The sequence below is a fragment of the Phlebotomus papatasi genome, chromosome 1, assembly GCF_024763615.1.
Source record: "Phlebotomus papatasi isolate M1 chromosome 1, Ppap_2.1, whole genome shotgun sequence".
In the NCBI taxonomy this organism is placed as follows: Eukaryota; Metazoa; Arthropoda; class Insecta; order Diptera; family Psychodidae; genus Phlebotomus; species Phlebotomus papatasi.
The window spans coordinates 47,997,707-48,020,400 of record NC_077222.1 but is presented as its reverse complement, the minus strand read 5'-3'; the positions used below and the strand labels follow the sequence as shown (position 1 = coordinate 48,020,400).

The window sequence follows — 22,694 nt, the reverse complement described above, 5'->3', positions numbered from 1 at the left end:
CCTCATTTTCACAAGATGAAACATCTCTCAACCATTAAACACAGATTTTCTCTATCATATAATGTGTTTTGCTGCCAAAATGGGGAGCGCTTCTTGATGGTGAAATTAGATGAAAATAATGCTATTAGCATTGTCTACTGAGGGTACAACTTTGTGTAGAATACGCCGTCATAAAATATACACTGAAATGTCTTTACTATATTTTTTTCGTAAATTTTTAAAAAAAATCGTTTTTTGATTAAGAAAGAATTTCATAATTTCCATAACTCTACAAATTTTTAATATAAAACACTACAAATTTTTAGTAATAGTACAATATTTTTTTGAAAAGGGACAATTAATAGCTTACAAACCATTTTGGAATTTTAAGTTGGTAGGAAATGCGGGCATGATTCATATACGGAAAAAAGCCTTTAATCTAGTTTGTCATCTTCACCATAAAATAGATAATCATATGGCCTATACACACCGCAGAAATTTATGTCCATATTGAAACAAATTCGCTATTGATAATAATCCGGTGATCGTCGGATGGGAAATTTCAGCCCAGAATAAAAAACTTTTCTTCCCAGAGCTTTCGGTGCACTACGCACTTTCTTCAGTGGTCGAAAATGTCAGGTTTACTACTTTACAATAAACTTTACTACACTTTTACAATACTTTTTACTTTTTACAATAAATTCACTACACAAATTAAACAAAATTAAATAAAATTGTTTGGCTAATGACTCTCTTTTTCTTTTTCTTGGCGTCTTTTTGGTATTCAGAAAGACAAAGCCCCAGGAGCCTGACATTTTCGACCACTGAAGAAGGTACATAGGGCACCGAAAGCTCTGGGAAGAAAAGGTTTTTATTCTGGGCTGAAATTTCCCATCCGACGATCACCGCATTATTGTTAATAAATTGTTACGAAGGTTCCTTACCCTATAATTAAATTCGTTATGTTTGTATGGGAAAAACTCTTCAATATGCACATAAATTTCTCTAGTGTGTAAAAACCAATAAACTTCGTCTCAATAGTTTTTTGATTATTGTTGACTTACGACTAAAAGGAAGGAAAGGAAACTCGCATCGTTTGAAAGCTCACCCGTGTGCATTATGCCTGCATACCGTGCATACCTTCTGTAAAATAATTTCTGATTTTTTTTGTATTACCTACCCTACATAGATCAAAATGGAATATTTTACTAACCGTTCGATTTTATGAATGGCTTCTATAAGAGAATTATTCTTATTTTTAAGCATAATATCAATTTGCATTTCATGTATCAACAGCAGTAAATGAAAGTCAGCAAGTTCCATTACAAATCTTACACCAAATACTAGTAATCTAGGATAGTAGATTAGTACTAGGACTCATAAAACTTCTTGAAAAAATTTCAATTTTCACCTTACTGTGCGTTTTCTACCCATTCCGAACAAATTTATCTCAGTTTCATCGGTTCACAAGCCGTTTGTCCATAATGTTTCTTGGCCGGGGGGGGGGGGGGGGTTATAGGGCAATTGTCCCAAATTTCGGCCACTTTTGATCTTCAAATTCCCGAATTTTTAGTTTTTGTGTACATCTAGAGATTATTCAATGCAAAAAATAACAAAATATGTCGGTTCCACTAAAGAGATGATGTGAAGAAAACTTTGGAAGAATTACGGATGGTCACAGAAACTATGAGAATAAAGGTGGCCAAAATATGCCACCAGAGCTATGTCTACATTTTTATTAATTTTAAAATATATTAAGTATGATTTTATATAAAATAAAGACGATAACCTTTCTACAAGGTTCCAAGAAACACTCCTAAAAAAGAAGTAATGAAAAAATAAAAAAATAATAATAATTTATTGATTGATGCCCAGGTTACATAATATAACAAACAGGAATATACAATAAATCAATTTGTATTAAAAATATTACATTTCAATTCAAACTTAAGACTTTGACGCTTGCATCATGCTAGTTGCATGCAACTATTCCGAAATTTGGCACACTTACCCTGTTAAGTATTGAGATGAGCCCAAACGAACTGCATTCTCTTTTCTGAATATTGCAAAATGAACTATTCTGGCCTTGCGTGCAATATTGAACTTATCATTCGTGCTCAATTTGGATGGTCGTTCTCGTTTTGTGTAGCCTATAAGCAAGGCTGTATAACATGATGTAAACAAAATTTACCAAAATTAACGGATTTCTTTGGAGAGCCAGTCAGATCCTCATCTTTCAAAAGTGTGCAATGGTGCCCCAAATTCCCTTATAGGTTACAAAAGGTTGCTAATCATGGATATGTGTGTATTATACGAGAATAAAAAAACTGTCGAACAATCTTAAGATATTCTCCAGAAAAGCTATGCAAGCCATTGTGAAGAAGCGTCGACCTCGGGGCAGACCTAGGGCAAGGTGGCTGAATCAAATTCAGGATCTTGCTTTGCAGCGCATTGGGATTAACCGTGAACTCTTTCCTGAAGTCGAGGAGGATCGGCTGGCATGGGCTACTAACCTAGATGTCCTATGCCTACGACCCCAATAGGGATAAGCGATTGAAAATGATGATGAAGATATGATGATTCTTAAGGTATATCTTTCAAAACCAAGTATATTGTGTAAAACGAATGACTAGACAAACCTTTGTAGCTGATCATTTTGGGAATCAGGGATAATTAAAACATCTACTCTGTGAATGTGAGTCCAATAGGACGTGGTGAACCGTATCGCAGAATTACAATACGCGTGATTATACAAGAATTGTATGTAAAAATTGATTATTCCCTAATAATTTTAAAGCGTTCCTTATTCTAATTCTAAAAGTGAGTAAGCCAACCAATACTTTCAATGTGGCGGAAGCTTTCTTGAATTTTATTAAATCCAATTTTTTGCAAAAATTAATTTAGCCTTATTATTATTAATACAATACAGCTTTAATACAGTCAACCCCTAAAAATTTTGAATACCGAGAAAAAATATATCAAATTCCAGGTTTAATGCTAAACTTTACATCAACTTTTGTAAAATAAGAATCAGAGACAATTTTTAACGAGTGAAATAGTAACTACAAAAATAAATTAATAACTTAAAATATTGCAGGTAGGGTAAAGTGGTATAAGTTGGATATGGTTTTTTCTTGATAAATTTAGTACTTCATTTTTATTTGTATATTTTTATTGCTTTAGTTTTATAATTTGGTTCCTAGTGCTTAAAAAAAATCCCTGTCCAACTTGTACCGGCGAATTGTCCATCTTGTAACACTCTATGTCCAACTTGTACCATTTTACCCTATATAAGAATCAAATGTGTTGACTCTATTGGAGTCGTCCTGTATTTTAATTAAAAGTTTTTGAACATTTTAATACCAAAAAATGCTGCTTTTTCTGAGGATTTTTTTTATAATTAGCTTTTTTACACAATTAAAAAATTCACTTAACTTACCTAGTTTTGAGATTTTCCATGTAAAAGCTTTTAAACTGCTGCCAGTTTTTTTACGTTCAATTCCAAAAGGTTTTCTACGCTGTACGTAATATTTCAATTAGAGGTAACAGCATCAGGGAGTTGCGGGAGTAGCATTGAATGAGGGTGTCTTAAAGGTGGATGGGGAACAATTTTAAGTACACGTTGTGTGTTTTTGGCTAATAGCACCTCATTGCCGGTGAAATTGTGCTGGGGTTGCGAGAAGAAGCCCTCTTAAGAGGCACTCGCACAATTTCTAATCTCTTCAATCCTTTTCTTCCCACATAGAGACTTCCACGTTGAAAGTTAATTGAGAATTTTTGCGCCTCGCAAATTCTTCCCCTCCTGAACTGAATGAGCAATTTAGTAATTTCCTTGGTGACATGTGATAAAAATGTTTTTGGTGCGTTTTCTGGTTTTGTTGTCCAGGGATGATGAGAGTTTTTGGCGCAACATTGAAATTGACTCTATTTTAATGTTACTTTATGATGCGTCTCTTTTTTTTTGGTTGATGGGTCAGAAAAAAACATAACTTTGCATCATCCCCCGGTGAACATGGAATTATTATTAGGTTGATTTCAGCCACAGAGTGAGCGCATATGTGTAAATTGTGTAAATGGATGGGATTCACCCTCGCATCTGGTGCATTTTGGAACAGACTTTTCGGAGTTGACGGGGCTTGGTATATATGAAGTTGGATGGCAGAGAGATTTATCAACTTCACCCCCTCTGCGTGGTTTTGAGCACTCAACCGAAAGGGCATGTTTATCATGCAATTAATAGAGTAATACGTCAATTAGATTTTGGACACGGAGAGAGATACAGTCACTAGCGAAGTGCCTAATCTAATCGTTCTCATATGGAAAATTTGATTTTGATTTCCATCTCTTCCCTGAAAATACTTTTCCCTCTCTCTCTCTACCATGGAAATTTGAGAGGCAATTTGGGATTGAACATCTTTTCCCCCCAAACAATACAAGATTTTTCAGCTTAGCGTCTTGGTGCTGAAAACACGAAAATTGCGCTATTTGAGAACGTTAAGATGCTCTTTTACCTCAATAGGAATTGTGGAAAATTGCCGATCCAAAAAAAGGGAGATGCTAAGGTATTGTATGGTTCTTCTCAAGGGCTTGCACAATGAATAAATTTAAAAGACAGACGGTATGGGATAAAAAATCAGAGGGTGGAATGAAAGGTGATACAAATACCGATTTTTCCTCACTTTCACCAAATACACATTTTTGCCTGAAAAGAAGCTGACGTAAACTTTGGTCATGGAAGTTGTTACTTTGTAGTCCTCTAGGTAAATGGAGCTGTTGAATGATCACATTCACCCTCCAATTGCAAGAAAATGCACAATTTATACTTCAAAAAAGTCCTACATTTAAAATATACAATATTTTTTTTATATAACAAAAATTACATTTGGCTAATGAATATTTTATCTTTTTCTTCTTTTTAATTTTATGTGTGACGATATTACAGTCCCCTGAAGAAGTATTTTTTTCATTTAATTAAAATTACTCTCTATATATTTTGTCCTTCAATAAATGTAAATTTTTTAATGAAAAGAAGCTTTTTTATACAGTTTCTTAATTACATTTTTCTTAATAATAGAAATTTATTCATTTATTTTAATTACAAAGAAAATCACATTTTGATCATTTCAGAAAATAAAAATTGCTTGAGGATTGTAAATCTCCACTTAATGTATTTCACTGTCTTGAAAAAAAATATAAAATTTTTTACTGAGTTGTGTTAGGATTAACATTAGCTTACATCTTTTTGTACATAGTTTTCTTATTTATATAAGTTAACATTTAGTTAAATTATATTATAAAAAGAATCTTTTTGGCAATTTAAAATCAATTATTAAAATATTACTTTTTTAATTTTCATTGCTTTAAATTTAAATGTTCTGCTGGAACGTCTTACCCTTTTACTAAGTACGTTTGATTTCTGCCAAAAAAGATGTAAGCCAATTGTATTCAGTTAAAGATGAGTTTTCTCTAGAAATTTTTAATAGATTTTATACAACATTTTATTTTCGCGAGCTTCAATTACCTCAAGAGAAATAATAATTTACAAAATATTAAACATTTCATAGAAATATTTATGAAGTACCTATAAAATAGGAAAACCTGGGGCAAAATGTGACATTATATTTGTCATGAGCTTCTAGAAAACCTGAAAGATTTTTTATCAGCATACTCTTATAGGAAATTTACCTAAAGATCATATTTTCTCTATCTCTAAGAAATATTGTTCTTTTAGAGAAATTTTGATATTTTGAAAAATATTATTTAGGAGGTTTCGAAAATAGCTGTAAGTCATTGAATTAAAATTATCAAATTCTGACATTGAGTCGATCTACGACCTTGTTAAAAAGCAAAAGTAATATCTTTATGGGGGGCACTCAATGGGTCAAGTGGTGAAGCAGTCGTTCTATGATGCAAGTGTCCCTGATTCGAATCCTCTTTAGGTCACCAGAAATTGTTCTGGCGTTAAAGATGTTCGAATTACATCCAGTGAACTTCACTGCACTTGATTCACGGTGAATGGGACTTATAACCCCATCCCTGTATAAGAAAAAATAAAAATGGGTCTTCCGAACTACCCTTGCGGGAATGCCCAAGTTCCTCTATGGAACGTTGCCATTATTATTGTTAATATCTTTATGTGCAGAATGCCCAACGCACAACAGCTTCGCCAAAAATATAGTTACAAAACAAAAGTTTTTGTACGTCGAGCATAATAAAACCAATAACCACACAGTAAAAAATTGTGTGAGAAATAAAGATGTGTATGGGAAAAGTTGTGTAAATTCACAAGCACTATGGTTGTAAATTGTAAAACTACTATCATATTGGTGGTACGATACTAACATAATAGTAGTAAAATTATGTATTGTGTAATGAAATTTGTGTATGGGAAAATTTGTGAGAGAACTGTCAAAATTTCATTGTTTACTATTGCAATTTTTCTAAGATTTTAGTCATTTTTGTATTTTTAACTGCCTAATTGTCTTCTGGAATCATTCATTGGATTCTTAAAATGTGCCTCAGTCGTGAAAAATGAGGAATAATTATGTAATAACAGAAAACAGAGGAAGCGTCATGTATATTAGAAAAATTGACGATGCAACTCTTGGACATTTGCTGAAGAGAAGTAAGCAAGTCGGTAGCGCAGGCAGAAAACACGAGACCATCAACGCAAAGATTATGGGTTCAAGTCTCAGACACTGTCTTATTTTTTTTCCTTTTATTATTCTTTTTTTCTTTTTTTTTCTTAGTTTAATACCGAGACATATCACAGATAATACAAATAAACCGAACAAAATTGCTCTACAATCAAAATTATAGACAGGGGGCCAATTCTGACCTATCTAGTCAGACTACATATATGTAGTCTGACTACATAGCTGTACATGTACACTGCTGGTGAATGTGTGTAAGTGTAGTCGAGACACATTTTTCAGTATTGCCATATCCCTATCTAGTCTCTGGGATTCGTTAAGTTGGTTAACGAATTGAAAACGCGACAACCCCTGACTAGATAGGAGACTACATAGCCAAAAGCTATCTAGGCACCTCTCGGACATGCCTAGATGGCAAAAATTTCTCTGAAATTGACCAAAAATGTCTTTAATATAATTGAAGACATTCAGTAAATGTAAAAAATGCTAAATAATTAAAGTTATATGAAATGTATGCACAAATTCCCCATATTTAAAATTGCATTTTTTGTATGCAAAAGTCCACTCAAAATTAGAATATTTCTTTACATCTAACGTTTGAAAGCTTAGAATCGCTGTTATTTGAATTTAAAATTTCTTTTCTAATGTTAATTTTTTATGGATGTATGGTTGCCTATTTAAAAATGTGCCACCCTTAAATTTTATTGCTCGAATTCAAAGAGGGAGCAAGAATATTCTCATTTCTTTGAAAGAGAAGATTAAATTAAATTAAAAAAATAGATATAAAATATTTTGATGTATTAACTTGTTCATTTTCCTCTTTAGAAGATATAAACATTTAAAGACTTGAGGTCTCGTGTTCACTAATCAAGATAATTAGTGAAAATAAAGAATTATAAAGATGTATAAATATAAAAAATAGTTTTTAATCCACGAGGTTTGTTAAAAAAAAAGACTTAAAAATTCTGCAAGCTACGTACATTTTGTCTGAAGTACTCTTACATTCTTAACACAAAAATTAGTTGAACTCTTTAATATCTCTTTAGAATATTATAACAATATTCTTGTTATCTTTCAAAAGCATTATATCATATTAAACAATAAACAATAAATAATGATAGAGTATTTACCAAAAAAAAGCTTTTCTTATGAACGATGCCCAATTTTAATACTCCCTCCGTCCCGAAAAAACTCATAATTTTGTTAATACATTTTATATGAAAGAATGTACGACATTTTTGGGACAGAGAGAGTATTAATTTTCTCATGCAAATATAATTTATAAATAAAGTATAGATAAAATTCAATCACTAATACTCAAATTTGCAATTAATTGAAAATTGTGATCTTCCGATAAATAATACAAATGAAATTAGAAAAATTTTTTCTAAACTTGAGAATTTTTTAATCCCAATAATATGGTTTTAGTAAAAGCTATAAATAGAATGCATAAATAACTATATTAAGCCTTAATGTTGCTTTCAAATTTCAAATTGAAAAGTTTCTAAAGGAAAAATCCTTTAGAAATAACAATTTGTCTTTTAAAGTTGTTAAAAAAGAAAGATATAAGAAATTATATAATAGAATTTTAATAATTCTTCTCCTTGTCTTTCTCAATACCCGCAAGCTTCTAAGCTTTAATACCTAAATTTCCCTATGTACAGTGCAAGCATATTAAATTAACAGTAATTAAATAGTCCTATCCCATAAAAATTAATTCACATCCTATTACGAATTATCGTAGACCGCATTTTTGTTAACTCTAAAAGAGTTTTATTAAAAAAAACCGTCAATTTATTAGCAAAATGTCAAAAAAGTTTTTTTGAAATAATGCAGAATTTTATCGTTTTCTATTACCCGTTAACTATCCCAAGGCCTTCATTTAACTGTTTTACCACGTTCTTGTACGAGGATCAAACTCTATTTGCTGTAAATAAATTTAAATTTAATTGAAACTGTTTTTGACTTATCAATTAGCGTTTTATTTTTTCTCTTGATATTTTTAGGATTTTTTATAAGGATTATTGCCAGAAATTAAATTATTTATCATCAAATACCACAAATATTTTGCAAGAAATAAAGAAATTATTTATTACTTTACTTTTACTTCTTTTTTAAATGAAGAAAATGGGTAATTTAATGCACCCACAATATTAATGCACCCATTCCCAAAAAAAAAGATGCAATTTGAATTCAAATAATTACCGCGAAAATAAATAGCGATTTTCAGTCTCAATCAGTGTGTCTCCACTGAATTTCGTCAATTGCGGTAGTTGTCTCAGTCACCGCCGAGTTTTCGTTGTTGACTAAATGAAAAACAACAGCTCCGCAAAAGACAGTTTTGTGCAGTTTAATCGCGGAAAAACCTATTAATTCGATTAGAATCTGTAAAATACATTTCAATAAGGTATCATCTTTTTTCCAAAGTGTTTTAGTGCCTGTATTCGTAGGTAGTAAAATGTGAAGTGGCAAAAGCTCGGCATCCTGTGGCTCACACACACAGACACATTTCAACGAAGCTATGTAGTCTCTTACTACATAGCAAATAAACTTCAGAATTGGCCCCAGGAAGCCATTTTATAAAATTGAAAATACACAACCTTGCCAATACACAACATTGCCAATACACAAAATTTACAACCATAGCGCTCGTGCAAAAATTACCAATCGTAGTGGTTGTAATTTTTTTTACTGTGCATGTAAAGATACATTATTAGGTTATTTTTTGCGAAAAACATCCGAGTCATTAAAGGGTTACATCATGGGTCAAAAAGTCTGAAAATTTTTTTGGAATATTTTCACTATTTCTTTTTTTTTCCAACATAGGTAATAAATTTTTATTTTAATTCAAGTTCTTAGGCATATAAAAGTACAACATTTAAACTATATTTTCTGAAATTTTTATTGAAAAATCTTAAAAATTCTGCCATTGGGACGTGATTTTTGGAGACAGTTTTTGAAAAAACTTACTTTTCGCTGGAAAAGATTTCTCAGAATATATTCATCTTATACGGGCTTCAGACCTAAGGCTCAGTCATATGGCTTAACTTCTCTAACTTCCTATCTATCAAGATTTTTCATAAAATTTTGACTTAGAATTGTATTATTAAACCCAAATAATCTATTGGATTCTAAAGAACCAAACTAATTGGTTGTTTTTAAGATTTGGAGACCTTCTGGAACTGGGCTAAACCTCTAGTCTGAAGACAGCCTTAGATCAAAATTCTTAGTTCGGGAGCTATTAAGCTCCAAAAAGCGGCCTGCCGGCCGGCCGGGAACGTAACTTAGCCACCCATATATTCGTGTGGAAGTGGCTAAACACATTTTGGCAAAGTTTGGACCCGATCGGAGGACATGAAATTTTGATAAGACTATACTAGTTGAGATTGTTAAGAACCTCACCTAATGCTGTTCGTTTTTAGGCTGCGTGACCCACGTAATGCCTTATAAAATTATTACTGTATTTAATTACAAGGTTTAAAATACAGAAACTATATTTTAATTTAAAAGAAATCTAAAAGAAATATTGTTATTCAGCGTTTTTTTTTTTTATTTGCAATATTATGTTACTTCGTTGATTCTGGCACATTTGTAATGCCACCACAAGTTGCGTTCAAGTTATTATTTCTGAGAAAAAGACAATTAGAAATAAGGATACCTGAAGTTAATCAATTAAGAATGATCTAAAATTAGAGTATCCTGTGCAAAATCGAGAGAAAATATTTCATAGTTTGTGAAATACAAATATTGATCAATTTGAATCTCTAGAGAAGACTCATCTCCACCCAAATCCTCCTTCACTGAATAATATCGATTCCAATAAAACCTTATCTGCTCCTTGTTGAAGTAAATGTGTCTGAGTTTACAATATCCTCTCCATCTCAATATATCATTTTCATATTAATTTGCATGTTTGTTGTAATAAAAACCTTTCCCCTCTCAGCCCTTTATCAGCGCGATTTATTGTTAGTAGCATTGGCATCTCTATGCATGCTTCCCCATAATCCGCCATTTCCCCATCAAATCCAACACCACAATCACAACTCAACTTGTCAGTAAATTTAGATATAGAGTTAGTAAATACGATTTATGTGGCTTTTAGTGCCAATCTTTCTTGTGAGCTTCAGTGGTGTCTTTTATCCATTCACAGTCTGGGGCTCCCAGAGCAAAGTTCTTAGCGCGTTGCTATAAACCCCTACCTTTTATATCCTTTCCCAGCTCTTTTGATTATGCGTTGTGGCGGATCCCAGAAAAGGGGGGTCACAATTGCAGTTCGACGGCACTCGGGCTATGTGCTCGTGGTAGTCTATACGAGGGATGATAATGGCGGTCGAGGCGAGGTGCCACTCCTCGTTGTGTAGTAAAGGGGAGCCGCGTGGGAATGGGGTGGTGGCGGGGCGAATCCAGTGCCAGGCGCGCCGGCATTCTCGTGATAGAGAACAGGGACGCGAACAAGTCTCTGGGCCGCATGTGCCATGTTTGCCATGTTGGCGGCCTCCAGTTCAGCAGCCAATTGACGCTTCCATTTGTTCCGTCGATTTTGAAACCATATCTTCACTTGAGTCTCGGTCAATCGCAGTGATGCCGCCAAACCAGCTCGTTCCGATGAACTCAGGTACCTATACAGCATGAGAGATGGATATTTTTAGGGGAAAATCAATTACCCAGGGAAATATATCAAAATCACACATTTCTCCCACTCAATTCTGATCCTTTCAAACAAAAAAAAAAACAAGAAATTCCCATATTATACAAAAGAGGAGAGACACACCTTTTTATATCAAATGTTGATTCTAGTTGAAACACTTGCGCTCTGGAGAAAACGGTTCGAGTTTTCTTTTTCCGTTTCGCCTGAATTGGACCATTATTATTTGGGTGTGGTGATGCATTATCCAATGTTCGATCCGGCGTATCCGAGCCGTCGTCCTCAATTATCTCCTGGTGCTCGTCATCTGATCCCGCACCCGCCGGATATGTGGCATGGGACATACCAGCCGGTGGCGATTTGTTTTCCTGTTGCGGTTGTGGACTCAGCGTCGGTGACGGATTCTCCGTGGTATTTGTCGAGGAGCTATCTGCAATGTTATCCCCTTTAGCAAAAAGCACTTTCAATGGTTTATTTTGCAATTAAAGCTAAAACGTGTTTCCATTAGGGTAGATGGGGAAACATTCTTGCTTCTTGCCGTCGGACAATTACCCGATATATCAATAACTTTGTCTGCAGGGATTTTGTAACGGAAATCAGTGTCAATTAAAATCAATTGAAATAGAATACTATCTTATAGGACAATATATGTACATAATACTAAAGGTTTATTGTATTCTCGTATTTAATTTAAACAAATTTAAAACTATCCAAATATAGATTAAAATTCAAAATCCTGGGAAAGTTGTTAAAAGTCGGACAGAGCTGATAGTTGGACACACTGAGAAAGTCGGACTATGAAAGGTGGCTTCAGCACGCAAATGCGTATGAAATTAAGCTGTTTCTTAAATGACCGTCTTTCTAAATTTTACCCTATAGAGAGAAGTGGGGCACCTTTGAATTGGAACAGCTTTGAAATTGGTCTTTTATTTTCCTATTTGTTAATTGAAACATGATCCGCTAAAAGTTGTGAAAACCAAAATTCCGAAAGCCAAAATCTCGAACGCCAAAATCTCGAAAAGGCAAAAACTAATTCATATTTGACAATTGAAAATATTTTTTGTTTTTTACTAAAAAGGGAGTGACAAAGCATTGTATGTTTTATGAAATGCTTGAACTCGTAACTTTTAGATGCTATAGAGGAAACCGGGGAGGTTTGGGACACTTTCTCATGTTTTGACTTTGAGACAGTATTCCAAAAAATCACGATAGTGTATTACAATTTCATGCGGTCTATAGGATACCTATACATATTGACTTTATAAAAAGTACTCGATAAAACTTGGAAAACAACTGAGTTTTCTTGGAGAAGATAAAACATTTAACTTGACGCTTTGTCCCAAATCTTCCCGATTTGGGGCAGTATGGAACGCAAAAGGGAATGTTTGGGACGCGTTTTTTTTCTCGCATAATTTGCATTATTGCAGCACGTTAATTAATTTTAAATACTTATTTAAAAATATTTGTGATAAAAATAACAATGTTTAATCTTTTATTTCATACTTAAAAATTAATATCAATTTTATTTGTACAATAGAGTCATTTATTGTCAATCAATTATTTAAAGTATTTTCCTCTTATTTTCCACCTACATTTCCTTGCTTTTTTTATTCTAAATATTGCAATCATGATCATCAAATTCCTCAGGCGAGTAAATTTTCTTGCAAATCTTAGTTTTGAACTCATTGACGGATACCGGTTTGATTTTACGACAACGGCATGGTACCTGTTTTTTCCTTATTTCTCTGAAAAAGCTCTCGTTTTGCATTTTCTGGAGAACTTGTGAGAATTGTAGAGGATATTGCTCGAGAAATTTTCGAGAAAATATTTTCTGAAGGGATTGAGCAAAAGTCGAATATCCTCTGGAGAATAAATTATTGATTCCCAAGCCATTGATGGTTTAAATGTCCCTGTAGACAACTGCTCAACTGGTAAAATTTGCACAAAAGGGAGATTACCAGTAGAAACTGGGCATTACTCTCCATTTTGACAATAAAAAATTGCAAGCCACCTACAGTCTTATCGAAAACCAACGTCCCATTCATCCCCATTCAGGTGTCCCAAACATCCCGTCGTGTAGTTTTGGTATTTAAAACCTTTAAGTATAAAATAAGAGCATATAATCTCTGAAACTTTTATAAAAATATGTTCCCAGATTATACTGCTAGCTAATGAGATAAAAAAGTTTTGATTATATAGCGCTGGTATAAAATACAAAGAGCAAAACTGAGAAATCAAAAATACAATTTTTATCAATTTTTAAGAAGGTGTTCATAGAATTAAAATAATAAAACTGAGGATATCCATTCGTTTAGTCACGATACATCTTAATATTGCTTACGATTAGTGGTTAAATGCCATTTATTTCAAAAATTCATGAAAAAATCGCCTTGTCCCACACTACCCCTGTCCCAAACCTCCCCGGTCTCCCCTACCTCAAAAGTAATTTTGCATTATTTACCGTTTACGAGTTCACAACCGATTTAAAGCGTTTCATGAATCACTCAAAGTATCGTCCAAAAATGGTCTAAGAGTAATAAAATTGATTATCAATTCATGATCGGTTTGTTTCCAGTTCATAACCGATTGGAATCGGTTCAGTCTCATCAGAAATTCCAACACCTTTCCAAGGAGCTTAAACATTAACCTCTTCGGTTTAAAAATATGCTATCTATAGCCTCTTAAATATTTAACCTTGAAAAGTCATTATTAGGAATAATTCAACCAATTCAACGGTATTTTCATATCAGGTCGAATCAAGGTAATCTCTATACACTGCAGTATCATGTCTGTATGACCAAAATAATAAAAGCGACCATTTTATTTTCACGTAAGAGGGTCCGTGGTGTAATTGGTAAAAATATCCACTTTACTTAATTAATAGTTCCAATAACATCCTTTAAATCCACTTTAAATGGAATTTAAAAATAAAAATATTCATAACAAGTCATTTTTAATTTTATTAATTTATTCCTGAATAATTGGCATTAGCCATTTACAAAAGTTACATCTGTTGCTTTTATTTATCGAATAATAGTGTCCCTCATGCAACCGTAAAACAAAAAAAATGTATAAATGTAAAATAAAAATCATTATTCAATCCCATGTATTGATTGCATATTGTGCAAAAAAAATTATGAGTTAATTGATTGCTAAAGGGGTCAAAAATTTATTGGGCATTTAACACGTTCTTGTCGATAAATGGCTTAAAAGAGCAGTTTAGAAACAAGAAAATTCCATCGTGTCGCCCCAATTTTTTTGTACACTTGAAACTTTTGGAGCTTCAACTATTGATTATATTGAAAAACCTATGTAGGGCTTCCAAATGCCATCATCTATTGATTTGCTACTTGGTGGTATAGCTAAAGCATTTGCACTCATCACCTCAAGGCGTTTGTATTGGAGTTAGGAGGAACAAGGTACAAAGTTACTGATGAAGCTCCAAGTAAATTGAATGGTGAGCGATTAAGTAAAGCGACTGTGTGGTAGTTATTTTTAAAAAGGGGATTTGGTTCTTGTAGCACCTGGGGAAGTACTTCGTATAACCCATACCCGGTTTATAACCACCTTCTATGGCATTTAATTAAGCAAGTGCTTGAGTAAATTTGTAAAACTCACCATTGGGACTGTGAAACGATATCCGATGTGCTGACCACGGCCATCCGGGGGGACACAGAGCGGCATATCTTCCCGCCAGAGCGCCCCATTGTGATATGAAACCTAACCTGAAACGAGAGAACAGGGAGAGTGTATGAGTTTTTTGCACAAGGGACAATTTTGCACGCAATTCACATGACTTGAGGCGACAATGATTGACCAATTCATTGCGTGGTGACTGAGAACAAGAATAAAAATTATGTTTTACAGAATTGTCCATTTTTTGCCATAATATTGAATGACGAACATTTTTATACCTTCCATCGTTTTTTTTATGCAGAATACTTCCAGGTATTTCTGATTTCCATTGGGGCAAAAAATGTCCTTTGAATTGAGATATGTTCCAATTTGGTTGGAATTGATAGCTCGTCCTCATCCTCTAACATAACCAAAATGAAATAAGTATAAATTATAATTTAGAAAATCTCACGATTTTCACAAGACTAAATGTGAATCAATGTAATTCTTACATATATCACTAATCGCACCTTTTTTATAAATTTAATTCTAATGTAAGTAAGTAGAAGCAATAAATTTAGAATGGAATTCGATTTCTTATTACCCATTTATAACCAGTTGAAAATTTTTGAAAGCGTTTCATAATTATCTAGAATTTAAAGAGTCTTTAAGTAAGTCCAAACTTCTCTCAATCGTCATACGTTTGCCAGAGAATTTTACATTTTGAATTGCAAATAAAAGGATAACTTTAGTAGGGGAAGGCTTTCAGGCGTCGCACAAACTCTGGCTTCTAATACTTGATATTTTTTCCACTTTTTTTTTAATTAATCTGACTTACTTTTTCAGAAAATGTGTGATTTAAGACTAGCATTGCCCATAGATAGGTCAGACTCATTAAAGGAATAATGGGAAAAGCATGAAGTATTCAAAGCCAAAGTTTGTGTGAAACCTGAAAGCTTTCCCCTTGTTTTACTTCTAAATATATTGGTTCAGAAGAAAATAGAGATTAATTCTTCCTGGGTTGACTTTTGAAGGTATCCCAAGATTCATAGTTTCTATTTGCTCAATTTTTAGTCTTATTAGAAATCATAAAAGGCAATCTGACAGATATGTTGCATTTTTTAACGTCATATTTGTTAAATTTTAATAAAATATAAAAATGAATGGCTCACTAACACGTTAAGAATGTTAATTTCTCCAAAAAGAAACAGTGTGGAAATATAATATACATGTGTATATAGGGGAAACTGGAGCATCACCAAACACGGGGTAGCACCAAACACTAATTTTTATTTCTAAACTACTTGGACTATGTCGACCATATCTTCAGTGGACAAGCATCCCTATAATGACTATAAATTTCTGTAAGTCCTGTCCTCTGAAGTCAAATATCTGATTAAAAAGTCGCAGTGTTTAGTGGTACCCCGTGTTTGGGGGTGCCCCAGTTTCCCCTATATTGCTTTTATTTCCTTCCAGCAATAAAAAGCTACTATAAAATAATAAAACTTCCCTATGAAATCTAATATTTATTAAATAAGTAGCAGTACAGTTTATCTTTCTAAGATACATCCAATTTTCCTCATATTTTTCCATCACCACACAATTTGATATCCGGAATCCGGAATAGAAGGAGAAGAAACTTTTAATGGGGAAATGTTATATTTTATCCATTGCTGAGTATTCCTTCTGAGTAGGAAATCTTCTCCAAAAAGGAAATTTTGTACCTTGTGTGCTAGAAGGAAATGCAGAGAGATAGAACCCTTTTGAATAACTCCTCTCAAGAAAGTTGTGAAATGTGTATAAATCTTTAAATAACTGCCAAGTTACCCTCCAAGAGATAAATGATTAATTTTATGAGTATACCAAAGTGAATATACTCCGTTAAAACATGAAGAAAACTTTTCAATATCCGTCTAATAAAGTATTAAATATACCTCATACTCTTTTATCAACTTAATAGCACCATCTTCGAAATGAGATTCTTTATAAAATATAAAATAGTTTACAAAAACTAACAACTATAATAAACTTTTCCTTGTAATTTGCATAAATATATCCAAAATTGAAAGCATATTTGCAATGGAAGTTAGTTTAATATTTAATCAGTAGATAAGTCTAAATCCTCTCAGGAAGGCAAAATATTTCTACTAAGCTGCATTGATGTTAATTAAAAATTGGACAATAATTCAAAAGGAGATCAATTTCGGTTGAGTAGTTTTAATTCTTCTGGGCCAAATAGTCAATGGAGAGTGATATAATGCTATTGTTGAACTTTCCATTATTGAGCTCACAATTCGCTCCTTTGTTCACCCAGGAGAACACAGCACTATCTCCTGCCGCTCAACAGAAGCTAAACGGTAAATAATTCATTGATGTGAATATGTAATGAAAATCATCATTATGCTATAAAGCATCAAATGGGGTTAATTTTCAAAACTATTATTTTCAGTAGAAAAGAGAAATTTATACCAATTTGCTTCTTCAGGAGCTAATATAAAGTGATATTAATTGGATTGGAGGTTACCTATTATCCCACGCTTAACAATGAGATTCAAAATTCAAAACTATTTTTTTTTAATATAAGTTTATAGATTTGAAATACTCTTCTGAGCTATGTATGAGGATTTATATAACTCTTGAAGATGCTTCAATAAAATTCTTCTTTATTTTTAAATTTACGTGCATTACATCAGAGGAATTCTGTATCAGTATGACAATATCTTATGGCAAATTACATTTTTTTTTAAATGGGATAAGAACTAATCAAATAACCGATTTATGTTAGACTAAAGAGCTTAATATAATCCAATGGATATTCTACGCTCATTCGGTTTTAATGTTATTCTGCTTCCGAATTTATTATGAAAATTTGTCAAATGACATTTCATTCATTCATTCATTTCATTTATTGTCATCTCTCACATACCAATCTCTTTACGAATTTACAAAGGTTAAATTTAAATAGTGGGCCAGGCCGTAACAGAGAGATAGACATCATCCGTCATGCCATCCTGTTCGACTGATGGTGGAAATTAGCCTATCTATATGCGCCAGCAAAAACATAAGACATGACATTGTCATATTGTTACAGAATCCCCTTACAGGATTACATTTGGTTTATGAATTTGAATATCTCTTAAATTTTTCAAAATCGTTTAATGTGTTCAATGATTTTAAAGAGCGTTCTATTTGCGTTTCTATTGCTTCAGTCCACTAAAATTTAGTTCATTTTAAAGATTTTTAATCCTAGATAAGTTTGAGCAGTCAAAGGGTTGAATGGTAGAGTGCTTGCTCTCTGATACAAGTACCTTGGATTTGAATCTCCTTTCGACCACTAGAAATTTGTATAAAATTAAAGGTGTTTAAATGGCATCCAGTGAGCTTTACAGCACTTGATTCCACGGGACATGGGACTGACTGAGTTAGTTCAAACTCGTAAAATCATTAAATACTTTAGATATTTTTTATTTTGAACTTAGGGTGTCTTAAGAAAAGATCTACAGATCTGAAAAGTAGGAAATAAACTTAAATCTAATCTAATCTTATTTTATCTAAACGACAAACTAAATCTCTTATTTATATAAGTGTTCTATATGTGATACACATCTAAATCTAAACTTTCTTGTAATATGCTCTAGACCCTCTAGACAGACCATAGGTGTGCAAGAACCGTTGAAACCGAATAAACGTCAAAATAAGTTTGTTCTGTTCTGGTAGCGTTTTGTCCACTGACGCACATGTTTCATTTGACGTTTATTCGGTTTCAACGGTTCTTGCACGCCTCTGCTCTAGACAGACTTGCGGTTTAAGCTTACACTCAATTTTACAATGTTTCGAGAAAAATGTCCCTTCAATCATTTGCACCGGACGGGATTCGAACTCAGAAATTAAATTAGACTGTCGAGCCAGGAGTCATACCGCCCAAGAGCCAAAATGCTCTTACCAATTGCAATACGGACTTCCTCATTCTCCTCGAATAAGATGAATTTTTAAAAATTACTCTCTACGACCCCTAGTGACCCCTAGTTACCTTATATTTGATAAAAAGAGTTGTCTCCAAAACGAAAGAATTTTTGCTTAGAAGAACTGTACCAAATTTCGGCCAGCTTCCAATTTCGGCCACTTCTTTCGTTCCTCAATTTTTCATGCTTTTTTTTTGTTTTTGTTTATAGACTGTTGTTCTAATCTATTTTTTATGACATTAATTAATAAAATACAGTGATTTACACCTAGTCGAAATTCATGTTAAAAGGTGTCACCTCCTATCAATAATTATAGAACATCCCTTCTAAATTCTTTTGTAATTAGACTCGACTTTGGAAACTCTCCCAACGCTTTTTGATCATCAATTTCTTTAATCATTCTATAATTAAACTGCGGAAGACATAAAAACGCCTCAATCGCCTAATAGAGATGATTGATGTGAAAAATCCGGGCAAAATCATCAGAGATTAGCATCTCTTTGAGTGAATTTTGCGTGTAAATTGAATCCTGTCAGAGTAATTTGGTACCACGACAGAAGAGAGAGGCTCTCAAACACGCATTTTGACTGCAATCACCAAAATTAGTTGTGTAGAACCCTCTTTTTTTTTAGAATTGTATGTTATCTCATAGTATAAAGGATTTCTATTCTGTACATTATACTTTGGCATTTTATCTCTTTTTTTTTCTTCCTTTTATAGTCTCTATACTTAACGTTTTTATATGTCTTTTGCTTGATTTTTCACTCATACCGTAAATGTAGAAAAAAGGATAAATAGAATAGGGATAATTTTGGATTAAACACTGTGTGCAAAGATGAATGAAAGTAGAAAATGGGGAATGAATTGAGACACTGAAGAAGTAAAGAGTATAGACTATAAAAGGCAATACGAATCAGATTTCATGCTTTCGCTTATTTAATGGATTCATCTTCTCCTGCTGTGAGGAGTACGTTTTGTGTCCTAACAATGAGGATGGTACAAGGAAGGATGGAAAAGTTGTGCGGATGAATTCAAAACACCATAATCACTGTTGGTGTTTCATGTTGGGATGTTGGTCGGCATTTGGGACAAAGAATCAAAAATGAAAATCCCAATCGATAATCCCATCTTCTCTAGAGAATCCCCTATATATGGCTTAGACCAATTCTTTTCCATCTCATTTCCGCGATAAGTCTATACAACTTTTGCCTCAATCAATTATTCCTACTTTTGTGCTTATATGGTTCAAATAAAATATTAATGAGAAAATAATCCCCTACAGGTCATTCATTGATCGATATATGTAGTCTTGGTGCAGAATTGAACGATAAAGATAGTTGTTTTTGCCATTATAGCAAAGTATAAGACCACCTCCACTTTCCACCCATGCATTTTGGTATAGAATTTCAAACACCCAGCCAAAGCTGATGATTAGGAAATCCCCCAAGTTTAACACACAGTGATTACTTCCAAAAGATGAGCATGTGTCAGTCAATAACATGTTGCTGGATTAGTTTACAAATTATGTCGCAATTAAATTTATAGCATGGCCCAAATTTCTCTCTGTGATTTTTAGCGGTTATCTCCCTTCTGTTCTCTATAGAATACCACACATTATAATTTGTTTTGCAATTACACTTCACGATATTCAATACAATAACTGTAGGACCTCCTGGGCAACCATCTACCAACAGAAGGGTGTAGTGTAGAAGGAAAAACTTCAATGTGAAATAATTTGAAATACTTCCACATGAATGATTCCCTACTATTACTCCTTAGCAACATGCTCATCCACTTCAAGGATTGAAATCTAATACGAGCATGAGTCAAGTAGCAAAAAAATATGTTTGTAAAACTATCCTCAACAAAACAATCATAGGTTAATAATTTAGGGTGAAGAAAATACAACAGAAACTATTATTTTTTTTTATAAAGTAAGCAACTAAAATGTAATTTGACTTTGAAGAAAAAAAATACCAAAACCTTTTAAGATGAATTGTATATAATATAGTACATAATAACGATAAAATTTTATACGTGTTTTTTTTCTATACGTCAAGTAATGTTTTACCGGTATTTTAATTATTCTAAAAATAAACTGCACAACACAATTCGATCGTCAATTTTTCCAAAAAAAAACACTTCTGGAAAAGAAACCGAGAAAGATATCAGCGAGCGGTTGTCTGCAAAGGTAAATAATCGACTTGTCAGAATGAAAGTCGAATAAGTCGATGTTTTGAAAAATTCGCTTTTTCTCTTTTCGGGTACTCCTTGATACCGTCTACCTACCCTGTGAATGTTATACCGGAAATTTAATTATCCCCGAAGTTATAGGGGTTTCAAATCTTAAAATCCTATACTCAGCATGTAAAATGCCAGCTTGAAATCGCTCTGCTATAAAGTTTTCCATTCGCAACTTATTCGTTTTATATTCTGAGCCGTCGATATCGTCAGATCCAATCCATTACAGGTGGCCTTTCCACAACTTTGGAACACCCCTAAATGTTTACTCCATAAATCAATCCCTATGACATGGATCAGTCTCAAATTTTAATATATTATAACTGAGTCCAAAAGACTTAGTTCTAATTGTCAGAATTAGATGATATTAGGTATCTTAGAAAGGTCTCGGGAAATGCTACAACTCTTCAAAGCATCCTAGCTTCATACTCTAACTGATTATTTCAGAAACGCTCAAACGAATATTCCATTTTCAAAATTTGTATGCAGTAGGGTAAAATGGTACAAGTTGGACAGTGATACAAGTTGGACAATGTTACAATTTGGACAGGGCTTTTTGTCTTGATAAATTTAGTACTTCATTTTTATTTGTATATTTTTAATGCTTTAGTTTTAAAATTTGGTTCCTTATGCTTAAAAACAAATTTTATACTGTATTTATCAAGAAAAAAGCCATATCCAACTTGTGCCGGCGAATTGTCCAACTTGTAACACTAATTCCAAATTATATCACTTTACCTAATAACTCAAAATCTCCGAAATCCCTATTTTCAATTTAGATGAAACTTTAGTATATTGTAACCAATTATAACTGAGGATAAAGCCTTTCCAACAATGTGTCGCATTTGTCCTAGTTGTACCCTGAACAAAAACAAAAATAACTTGACCGGACTATTGTAATGTGTTTTATTAACCGATTTCCATGAAACTTTATGTTGTATCTAAGTTATAAGTAAATAATCTTAAACTTAAACTTTATAATCTTAAATTTTAAGATTATGGATTTTTTTTGTGTTTTTACTTGATCAAGACCTTAGTTTTAAAATATAAAGGGACAGATAATCCTAACCGGCTTATGTAGGTGAGATTCTTAACGTGAGCTAACTCGGAGTGCATGCAAATTCGATTTAGAGCTGAAGTTGTGGGACGCCATTCAGTTATCTTGAATCAAATTCGTGAAACTATACAAATTTTGAATTAACACCAAAATATCAAGGATTTGGATGAACTGACAGAAAAGTGATATATGGGTGAAATGTAGATCAGAATGTACTCTATAATTTTCCTATAGAACATGATCTCATCGATTACTCAGAAGCCAAGATAAGCGAGGTTTTTTGTTTCTTAACTTGTTTTTTCATCCAGAGTGCCTCAAGTAGTCATTTGTTGAACTTCAACTATATCAAAGAATTGTTGTATTTTGTGGGACTTTCTATTTAAAACCATATTTTAAGTGTCTTTGTGGAGTAGAGGCAGTTAAATTGGCATCTGAGTGATTTCAAAGCGTTATTATGGGAAAAATCAATTTTTTCACACTTAAATGGCAAAATCGGAGTGATAGCGTAGTCTGAGCGAAAAATGATGTATGGACGAAATGTA

The 22,694-nt window shown here is 33.0% G+C and overlaps 1 protein-coding gene across 2 annotated transcripts in view; it reads right to left on the bottom strand.

Annotated features, from left to right (window-relative positions):
• Positions 1 to 9,436: 9,436 nt before the first annotated feature.
• Positions 9,437 to 22,694, bottom strand: part of LOC129799490 (homeobox protein Hmx-like) — a 35,668-nt gene continuing 22,410 nt past the window's right edge. The window contains exons 2-4 of one of the 2 annotated variants that reach the window (XM_055843431.1): positions 14,896 to 15,002; positions 11,404 to 11,707; positions 9,437 to 11,251 (exon numbers count right to left, since the gene is read on the bottom strand). In XM_055843431.1, the coding sequence (XP_055699406.1) occupies positions 10,939 to 11,251; positions 11,404 to 11,707; positions 14,896 to 15,002 (724 nt within the window). In that variant the 3' untranslated portion in view covers positions 9,437 to 10,938. Of the gene's footprint in view, positions 11,252 to 11,403; positions 11,708 to 14,895; positions 15,003 to 22,694 lie in introns of those variants that run through there. The other variant, XM_055843428.1, reaches the window with a different exon arrangement.